This window comes from Loxodonta africana, chromosome 7 (genome assembly GCF_030014295.1).
Source record: "Loxodonta africana isolate mLoxAfr1 chromosome 7, mLoxAfr1.hap2, whole genome shotgun sequence".
NCBI lineage: Eukaryota > Metazoa > Chordata > Mammalia > Proboscidea > Elephantidae > Loxodonta > Loxodonta africana.
In genome coordinates, this window is record NC_087348.1 from 19604162 (window position 1) to 19615521 (window position 11360).

An 11360-nucleotide genomic window follows, 5' to 3' on the forward strand; every position below is an offset into this window, starting at 1 on the left:
GTTGTATTTGTACAAATGAGGATTAATTTTTGAGGACTGTAGGATTAGGACCTGTTCTCACGAGGATCTCAGACTCTGGGGGTTGAGTTGAATGTGAATAATTGAGATTCCCAGTTGAGACCTTTTTTTTTTTTTTTCTTTTTTAAGTTTCTGTCCTTTAGGGACTTTGTGTCTTGTTACTTACATGAGCCTATGTATCATCTGTCTCATCTTGGTGCAGGACTTGGATTCTGAAAACTTGGTTTTGAATTCTGGATCTTCCATTTACTCTAAACCTTAGTCTTTTTCTATGTAAAACTGGGCTAATGACAGCAGACGTAGCTGCCTTGGTGGTGTTGAAAGAGCAACTGAGGGAAACAGATGCACATAACTTTGAACTGGGAATGGATTTGCCAGGAAAGATCTTATCATTTTTAGAAGGCTTCTCCAAATCTGTTATTGTTGTTAGGTGCTGTGAGTCGTTTTCCAAACACAGCAGCCCTCTGTACAATAGAACGAAACACTGCCTTGTTGTGTACCATCCTCACAATTGTTCTTATGCTTGTACCCATTGTCACAGCCACAGTGTCAGTCTATCTCCCTGAGAGTCTTCTTCTTTTTTGATGACCCACTCCTTTACCAAGCACGATACCCTTTTCCAGGGACTGGTCCCTCCTGGTAACATGTCCAATGTATGTTAGATGAAGTTTTGCCACCCTTGCTGTTAGGGAGCATTTTGGCTGTACTTATTCTAAGACAGATTTGCTCATTCTTCTAGAAGTACATGGTATATTTAATATTCTTTGGCAACACCATAATTCAAAGGCATCATTTCTTCAGTCTTTCTTATTCACTGTCCAGGCTTTGTATGCATATGAAGACATTGAAAATCCCATGGTTTGGATCAGGCGTACCTAATTCCTCAAAGTGACGTCCTTGCTTTTCGATCCTTTAAAGAAGTCTTTTGCAAAAGACTTGCCCTATGCAATATGTCCTATGAGTTCTTGATTGCTGCTTCCAGGGACATTGATTGCGGATCCAAGTAAAATGTAATCCTTGAAAACTTCAATATTTTCTCCATTTATCATGATGTTGCTTATTAGTCCTGTTGTGAGGACTTTTGTTTTCTTTCTGTTGAGGTGTAATCTGTACCAAAGGCTGTAGTCTTTGATCTTCATCAGTAAGTGCTTCAAGTCCTCTTCACTTTCAGGAAGCAAGGTTGTATCATCTGCATAACTCAGGTTGTTAATGAGTCTTCCTCCAATTTTGATGCCCTGTTCTTCCTCATATAGTGAATCCTCTTGGATTATTTGCTCAGAATACAGATTGAATAAGCATGGTGAAGGGATACAACCCTGATGCACACATTCCTGACTTTCAACCATGCAGCATCCCCTTGTTCTTTTCAAATGACTGCATCTTGGTTTATGTAGGATCCCTCATGAGCACAATTCAGTGTTCTGGAATTCCCATTCTTCACAATGTTATCCATTATTTGTTATGGTCCATACACTCGAGTGACTTTGCATAGTCAATAAAACACAGGTAAACATCTTTCTGGTGGTCTCTGCTTTCAGCCAGGATCCATCTGACATCAGCAATGATATTCCTGGTTCCACGTCCTCTCCTGAATCCAGCTTGAATTTCTGACAGTTCCCTGTGAATGTATTGCTGCAAGTGCTTTTGAATTATCTTCAGAAAAATTTTACTTGAGTGTGATATTAATGATATTGTCCGATAATTTCTGCATTCTGTTGGATAATCTTTCTTTGACTGGGCAAAAATATGGATATCTTCCCATCAGTTGACCAGGTAGCTGTCTTTCAAATTTCTTGGCATAGATGAGTGAGCGCTGCCAATGCAACATAAATTGGTATTTCATCAATTCTGGGAACCTTATTTCTCGTCAATGCCTTCAACGCAGCTTGGACTTCTTCCTTCAGTCCCGTTGGTTCTTAATCATATGCTACCTCCTGAAATGATTGAATATTGACTAAATCTTTTTGGTACAGTGACTTTGTGCATTCCTTCCATCTTCTTTTGATGCTTCCTACATAATTCAATAAATTCCCTGTAGAATCCTTCAAAATTGCAACTTGAGGCTTGACTTTTTTCATTAGTTTTTTCGGCTTGGAAAATGCTGAGCATATTGTTCCCTCTTGGTTTTTTAACTCCAGCCTTTCATTATAATACTTTATTTTGCCTTCTCAAGGTATCAGTTATAGGATAATATCCATAAGCCTACAAGGAAGACCAGTTCATATGACTATTATTCAAATTTTCACACCAACCACTAAGCCTAAAGATGAAAGAATTGGAGATTTTTACCAAATTCTGCAGTCTGAAATTGATCAAGTATGCAATCTATATGCATTGATAATTACTGGTGATTGAAATATGAACGTTGAAGCCAAAGAAGAAGGACAAGTAGTTGGACAGAATTTTGCAAAACCAACAATTTCTTCACTGCAAGTGCCTTTTTTCAACAATGTAAATGGCAGCTGTAAACATAGACCATGCCAAATGGAATATACATGAACCAAATTGAGCACATCTGTGGAAAGAGATGATCTCATCAGTCAACTGATATGAAAAACCAAACCAAACCAAACCCACTGCCATCGAGTCGATTCCTACTCATAGCGACCCTATAGGACAGAGTAGAACTGCCCCATAGAGTTTCCAAGGAGCACCTGGCAGATTCAAACTGCCAACCTCTTGGTTTGCAGCCCTAGCATTTAAATACTACTCCACCAGGGTTTCCAGAGCTGATATCAGGAGAACCGTAATATCATCAGTCAGAACAATGCCAGTGGTCAACTGTGGAACAAACCATCCATTGCTCACATGCAAGTTCAAGGTGAAGCTGAAGGAAATCAGGGCAAGTCAGGAGAGTCAAAATATGACTTTGAGTATATCCCACCTGAATTTAGATACCATATCAAGAATAGATTGGAGACATTGAACACTAACAACCAAAAACAAGAAGAGCTGTGGAATGACATCAAGGACATCATACATGAAGAAAAGCAAAAGTCATTACAAAGATATGGAAGAAAAGACCAAAATGGATGTCAGAAGAGACTTTGATACTCGCTGTTGAACCTAGAGTAGCAAAAGAAAATGGAAGAAATGACAAAATAAATGAGCTGGACAGAAGATTTCAAAGGGTGGCTCTCCAAATCTGGGTGCCCCCTTTTCATTACTGTGGCTGACATCATTGGCACATGGCGCAAGGACTATTTGGGGCCTGATAAAGTCAGGATTCACAATTGAAGCTCTATCCCAACACCACTTACATGTCTTTCTATCTTGGTTAACCTCATGCCTCACTTTATTAACTCTGTGGTGGCCTTTAGCAGAAAGAAGTCCACAGGCATTACCCTGGAGTTCCAGACCATTAGTTCCTAGAGCTCTGTATGGATCTTGCTTAAAGTTAACTGCCAAGATATTCTACAGAATTGAAATCCTTTCTCCTCCAGGCAGTAGCTGCCCTGGTAGGAAGTCTTGCTGAACACAAAAACATTGTCTTAGATTCATTTTTTTTTTTGGCTTCCTCTTTTCGTATTTGGTGATGTCCCAGTGGTTATCATGAATTATGAAATAGCCATTTCCTTGATTTTCTTTCTAGGAGGATGGGCAAGTTGATGTATGGCACAGGTGTTTAAAGCATGAACTCTTGGAGTCGTTCTGACTGGATGCAAATCCTGAGTCCAGTATTTATTAACTGAGTAATGTGGTCAAGTTTCTGAGCCTCTTTGACATCTCAGACTTCAGGATTCATGGGTTTAAGGATTGTTTCCTTCATTCACTTATTTGATGATTGTTTACTGTTGTGCTTGATACACTTGAATTTGTTGCCTGTATATCTACCAAGTGCAAGGCACTACTCTTGTTGCACTTTGACCCAAAGATGACTGTACTAGAAGCAGAATCCATATTGAACATTCTAGTGCCGATTGGCATTGCTTACCATGAATTGATGGGATATCAATTGAGATGTTTCAACGAACACATGCAGCACTGGAGGTGCTCACTCTTCTACGCCAAGAAATATGGAAGACAGCTTCCCGGCCAACTGACTGCAAGAGATCCGTATTTATGCCTATTCCCAAGAAAAGCGATTCAATCGAATGTGGAAATTATAGAACAATATCATTAATATCACACACAAGCAAAATTTTGCTGAAGATCATTCAAAAACGGCTGCAGCAGTATATCAACAGGGAACTGCCAGAAATTCAGGCCAGTTTCAGAAGAGGACGTGGAACCAGGGATATTGCTGATGTCAGATGGATCTTGGCTGAAAGCAGAGAATACCAGAAGGATGTTTATCTGTGTTTTATTGACTATGCAAAGGTATTCGACTGTGTGGATCATAACAAACTATGGATAACACTGCGAAGAACGGGAATTCCAGAACACTTAATTGTGCTCATGAGGAACCTTTACATAGATTAAGAGGGAGTTGTTTGGACAGAACAATGGGATACTGATTAGGTTTAAGTCAGGAAAGGTGTGCGTCAGGGTTATATTCTTTCACCATGCCTATTTAATCTGTATGCTGAACAAATAATATGAGAAGCTGGACTATATGAAGAAGAACGGGGCGTCAGGATTGGAGGAAGACTCATTAACAACCTGCGTTATGCAGATGACACAACCTTGCTTGCTGAAAGTGAAGAGGACTTGAAGCACTTACTAATGAAGATCAAAGAACACAGCCTTCAGGTCCTCACAACTGGATCAATGAGCAACATCATGATAAATGGAGAAAAGATTGACGTTGTCAAGGATTTCATTTTACTTGGATCCACAATCAACAGCCATGGAAGCAGCAGTCAAGAAATCAAAAGACGCATTGCATTGGGCAAATCTGCTGCAAAGGACCTCTTCAAAGTGTTGAAGAGCAAAGATGTCACCCTGAAGACTAAGGTGCGCCTGACCCAAGCCATGGCATTTTCAATCATATTATATGTATGTGAAAGCTGGACGATGAATAAAGAAGACCGAAGAAGAGTTGATGCCTTTGAATTGTGGTGTTGGTGGAGAATATTGAATATACCATGGACTGCCAAAAGAACAAACAAATCTGTCTTTGAAGAAGTGTGGCCAGAATACTCCTTAGAAGCAAGGATGGCGAGACTGCATCTTACATACTTTGGACATGTTGTCAGGAGGGATCAGTCCCTGGAGAAGGACATCATGCTTGGCAGAGTAGAGGGTCATCGGAAAAGAGGAAGACCCTCAATGAGGTGCATTGGCACAGTGGCTGCAATAACGAGCTCAAACATAACAACGATTGTAAGGATGGCACAGGACCGGGCAGTGTTTCTTTCTGTTGTGCATAGGGTCGCTTTGAGTCAGAACCAATTCGATGGCACCAAACAACAACAACAACAAACAACCATGTACCACTCCCATCAGATTGTGAATGCATGTGAAAGCCAGACCATGGATAAGGAAGACCCGAGAATAATTGATGCGTTTGAATTGTGGTGTTTGGGAAGAATATTGAATATACCATGATCTGCTAGAAGATAGTACAAGTCTGCCATGGAAAAGCAGCCCTGGTGGTGCAGTGGTTAAGAGCTTGGGATGCTAACCAAAAGGTCAACAGTTTGAATTTACCAGCCAGCTCCTTGGAAACCCTATGGGGAAGTTCTACTCTGTTCTACAGGATAGCTATGAGTCGGAATCTACTCCAGAACAATGTTTTTTAAATTTTTTATGGTGATGGAGAAGTATAACCAGAGTGTTCATTGGAAGCAAGGATGGTACTTTGGACATATTACCAGTAGGGACCAGTCCCTGGAGAAAGACAGCATATTTGGTAAGGTAGAGGATCAGCGAAAAAGAGGAAAACCTCAAGGAGATGGATTGACATTGTGGCTGGAACAATGGGCTCAAATATAGCAATGATTGTGAGGATGGTGCAGGTCTTGGCAGTGTTTTGTTCTGTTTTACGTGGGGTCACTATGAGTAGGAACTGACTAGATGGTACCTAACAACAATATGACGAGGAACACAATCTTGGTGTGACGTTAAGTCTTAGAAAGTTGTACCTTTTCACTCTCTTCTATTCCACCTGCAATGTTCTTGAGATACTGTCAGATTTACTCCTCACTAATTCACGTCTCCTTTCACTATGGTGATTCACGTCTCCTTTCACTATGGTGATGGAATGTCATTACTTTTTGCCCGCTATCACCAATACCTTTGGCAGTAATCTGATGACATGTTTCTTAACCTCATTAGTTAATTACTAAGTCAAAATCATGTCAACATTACAGATTAATCAATAAAATGTATGACTCTCCTGCAGGGCTTCAAACTGTAATTTTTTGTGTTTTGGTTCAGCAAAAGTATAAAAATTTATTTCTGTTCTGGTTTAGCTTTGTCCATCATGACTGAACCGATTTGAACTTGCTTTTTACTGTCTAATCTTAAATTTGTATTCTACAAATGGATAATCTGGATTAATTTCATCTGAAGAAATACGGCTGCCAATTTCGTTCCTTATATTGCGAATGATATTCTGTTTTTATATTAACTTGGATTTTGCTCATCCCCAAATTTTGTAATTAGTTTTGAAAGTAGGAATATTAAACTATTTCTTTCTACATATTTTGGTAACAATTAAATCTAAAGTGACAATGATTTTCAATTCCTATCTCAAAAAATTTCAATATAAAGAGAAACACAATGTAAAATACATTGTTATTATTTTTGGCATCTTACTGTGATTTAGGTGAAAGTTTACAGCTCAAGTTAATTTCTCATTCAAAAATTCATACACACGTTGTTTTGTGACATTGGTTGCAATCACCACAATGTGACAGCACACTCCCCCTTCCTACCCTGGATTCCCTGTGTTCATTCTCCCAGTTCATGTCCCTTCCTGCCTTCTTGTCTTACTTTTGGACAGGAGTTGCATATTTGGTCTTGTATATTTGATTGAACTAAGAAGCACATTCCTCACCTGTGTTATTTTTTGTTTTATAGGCCTGCCTAATCTTTGCCTGGAAAGTAGGCTTCGGGAATGGTTTCAGTTCTGGGTTAGCATAGTGTCCATGGGCCATAGTCTTGGGTGTTCCTCTAGTCTCTGTGAGACCAGTGAGTCTGGTCTTTTTTCATGAATTTGAGTTCTGTTCTACATTTTTCTCCCATTCTTTTCAGGACTCTTTGTTGTAATCTCTGTCAGGGTGTTTCTGGGCTCAGGCTGGTGGAGCCTTTGTTCATGTGGTCCTTTAGTCCTTGGGCTAATGTTTTCCTTGTGTCTCTGGTTTTCTTCATTCTCCCTTGCTCTGGAAAGGATGGGACCAATAGTTGTGTGTCTGATGGCCCCTTGTAAGCTTTTAAGACCCCTTGATGTGTCAACACTCTCCTCCTCTTGACAATGGGTTCCCCATTTCCATTCATCTGGTTTTCCTGTCCCTTTTTGCCTTCTAATCTTTGCTTTTGGGCTGGTGTGCCCACACTGTCTCTTATACATGGTTGAACTACATACGTTATTGTTTGTTTTATAGCCCTGCCTAATCTTTGGCTGAAGAGTAAATTGCAGGAGTCACTTCACTACTGAGTTAAAAGGGTGTCTGGGAGCCATAATCTCAGGGTGTCTCTAGTCTCTGTCAGATCAGTAGGTCTGGTCTTCTTTTTGTGTTTGAATTTTGTTCTGTTTTTCTCCAGCTGTGTGTGTCCAGGACCCTCTACTGTGATCTCTGTCAGAGCAGTCGGTGGTCGTAGCCTGGCACCCTTTAGTTGTCCTGGACTCAGTCTGGTGAAGGCTGTGGTATTTGTGGTCCATTAGTCCTTTGGACTAGTTTTTCCCTTGTATCTTTGGTTTTCTTCATTCTCCTTTGCTCCAGATGGGATCAGTAGGTGCATCTTAGATGGCCTCTAGCAAGCTTTTAAGACCTCGGACGCTAGTCACCAAAGCAGGATGTAGAACATTATCTTTATGAACTGTGTTATGCCAATTGACCTAGATGTCCCTGGGGACTATGGTCTCCTGCTGCCAGCCTCTGATGACTTGGTCCTTCAAAGAGTTTGGATGTGTCTAGGAAACTTCTGCGCTTTTGCTTTGATCCAGCTATGCTGACTTCCCCTATATTGTGCGCTGTCTTTCCCTTCACCAAAATTGACAGTTGTTTGCTCTCTAGTTAGTGATTTCCCTCCTTGTCCCTACCCACCCTTGTAACCACGAAATAATTTTTTGTGTGTGTGTACAAATCTTTTCTTGAGTTCTTATAATAATGGTGTCATATAATATTTGTCCTTTTGTTACTGACTTATTTCACTCAGCTTAATGCCCTCCAGATTTATCCATGTTGTGATATGTTTTGCAGATTCATCATTTTTCTTTATTATTGCATTGTATCCCATTGTGTGTATGTGCCACAATTTCTTTATCCATTCGTCTGTTGAAGGGAATTTAGGCTGTTTCCATCTTTTTGCTATTATGAATAGTTCTTCAGTGAAAGTGTTAGTGCATATGTCTACTCCTGTGATGGCCCTTATTTCTCTAGGGTATATTCCTAAGAGTGAGGTTGCTGGATTGTATGATATTTCTATTTCCAACTTTTTAAGGAAGTGCCATATCATTTTTTGAAATAGTTGTACCATTTTATATTCCCATCAGCAATGCATAATAGTTCCAATCTCCCTGCAACTCTCCAACATTTGTTATTTTGTATTTTTTGGATTAGTGCCAGAATTGTTGGGGTGAGACTGTCTCTCATTTTAGTTTTGATTTGCATTTCTCTAATGGCTAGTGATCACGGGCATGTCCTCACGTGTCTGTTGGCTGCCTGAATGTTTTCTTTGAGGAAGTGTCTGTTCATATCCTTTGCCCATTTCTCAATTTTATTATTTGTATTTTGTTATTGAGGTGTTGAAATATTTTGTAGATTTTAGAGATTAGATCCTTGTTGGATATACCATACCCATTTTTTTTCCCCAGTCTGTAGGTTCTCTTTTTACTTTTATTAAAGAATTCTTTGATGATCACAAGTGCTTCATTTTTAGGAGCTGTCAGTTTTCTAGTTTCTATGCTGTTGTTTGTGTGTTGTTAAGTTATGGCTTCTATGCTATTTATACTGTACATTAAGGACTCTAGTGTTGTCTCTATTTTTTCTTCCAAGGTCTTTATTGTTTTTGATTCATTTTGGGTTTGTTTTTGTGTATGGTGTGAGATACGAATCTTGTTTCATTTTTTTACAAATGGACATCCAGTTATGCCAGTACCATTTGTTAAAAAAAAAAAAAAAAAAAAATTTTTTTTTTTTTTATTGGTTAGAGACTGTCATTTCCCCATTTAATGGATTTAGTCCTTTGTAAAATATCAACTGCTCATAGACGGATGAACTTATGTCTGGGTTCTCAGTTGTTCCATTCATCTATGTGCCTGTTGTTTCAACAGTACCAGGCTGTTTTGACTACCTTGGTTGTACAATAGGTTCTAAAATCAGGTAGTGTAAGGCCTCCCAATTTGTTCTTCTTCTTCATTAATGCTTTACTAATCCAGGGCCCCTTTCCTTTCCATACTAAGTTGGTGACTTTTTTCTCCATTTTGTTAAAGAATGCTGTTGGAATTTGGATAGAGATTGCATTGTATCTGTAGATTGAAAAGCAATACATTTATTTTATATTCAGTTTTGTGCAGTAACTGGAACAAAATTTATGAAGAGGCTCATTGTAGAAAATCTAGGGAACTTGTTTAAATAAATGGAAAATTATGAACTTTAATTTCAACTTTGATTATATACAAACAAGCATTTTTCTAATCTTTAAGAACATATTTGAAATATACTTCAAGTAATTAAATCTTTCGTAAAATTTGTACATCCTTCTTAATATTGCAAATAACCTGGATAAAGTTTTTCTTACTAGATAGAGTGAGATATGTTTCTCAAACTGTATTACAGGAAAAATTAGCCCAAGAGATGTTATTGCTATATTTCTGACATACTAAGATATTATGTACTGAAAGAAGTATCATCAATTTAAGAATGTAATGTTTCAATACCAGAACATTAAATTTTTGTAAATTATCTATGCTGGATGCTTTGCTCTGCTGAATGTTAATAATTTGAGTCCAGTCTAGAACTTCTTTCCCATCACTTTTAGAGCTTCTTTTACCTCCTTATTTCTTAAGCTGTAGATCAGGGGGTTCAACATGGGGATTACAATGCCATAAAAGGTGGAAGCCACTTTCATATTTTCCTCAGAATTATTTGAGTGAGGCTGTAAGTACATGAAAGAGAGGGTCCCATAGAAAATGGTGACTGCTGTCAGGTGGGAGGCACACGTGGAGAAGGTTTTTTTCCTCCCAGCTGTAGAAGACATCTTTAGGATGGCCCTGATGATATATGTGTAGGAGAAGATGACGACCATCACAGTGAATGTCAAGTTAAATCCCACAAAGACAAAAAGTAGCATGATGTTGATGTCAATACTGGAGCAAGACAGGTAGACAATTGGGGGAATATCACAGAAAAAGTGATTGATGACATTGGACTTGCAGAAAGACAGTGAAAATGTACATCCTGTCTGTACGAAGGCATTTATTGAGCCCATGACATATGAGCCAATTACCAATCGGATGCAGACTGTTCGGGACATGACAATGGGATAACGGAGTGGGTGATAGATGGCTACATACCGGTCCACTGCCATGGTAGCCAGGATATAACAGTCAGTAGTGGCAAATACAACATAAACCAATAATTGTGTTATACATCCCACAAATGATATTGATCTATTTTCTACTATGAAGTTTTGCAACATCTTGGGAGTAATGGCAGAGGTATAACAGATATCAACAAAGGCCAAATGTTGTAGGAAAAAGTACATGGGTGTTTGAAGTCTGGAATCTGTCTTGATGAGTAGGATCATTCCAATATTACCCACCATGGAGGTCACATAAATCACTAGAAATACAATGAAGAGGACATACCGAAACTTGTGTTGTCCATCAAATCCCAGTAGAAAAAATTCAGCTACTTCAGTAGCATTTTGTTGTGTCATGGCTACCAATAGCCTAGGAAGGACCAAGAGAAGGACCAAGAAAAGAAGGGAAGTCTGTGACTTCTTGAAATAAAAATGCTGTCATATTTCATGTCACTTTCTTGACGGGTTTTCATGCAAACTACAATAGGGTTTATTGCTTTACAAGTATTTATTCTATTTCCTTCATAAGAAACCAACAGGTAAACTTGAGCCATCAATTTATGTTCAAAATGAAGAAGACTGTCATAGAAGAAACCAAAAACCATTGCCATTAAGTTGATTACCACTCATAGCGACTATATAGGACAGGGTAGAACTGCTCCATATGGTTTCTGAGGAGCGACTGGTGGATTTATACTGCCAGCCTTTTG

General features: G+C 38.9%; 1 protein-coding gene across 1 annotated transcript; it reads right to left on the minus strand.

The window, feature by feature from the left end:
• Window positions 1-9982: 9982 nt before the first annotated feature.
• Window positions 9983-11108, minus strand: LOC100674107 (olfactory receptor 5AK2-like). The gene has a single exon (XM_010600892.3). The coding sequence runs from the start codon at window positions 11005-11007 to the stop codon at window positions 10081-10083; it is 927 nt and encodes a 308-aa protein (XP_010599194.2). The 5' UTR covers window positions 11008-11108; the 3' UTR covers window positions 9983-10080.
• Window positions 11109-11360: the final 252 nt, after the last annotated feature.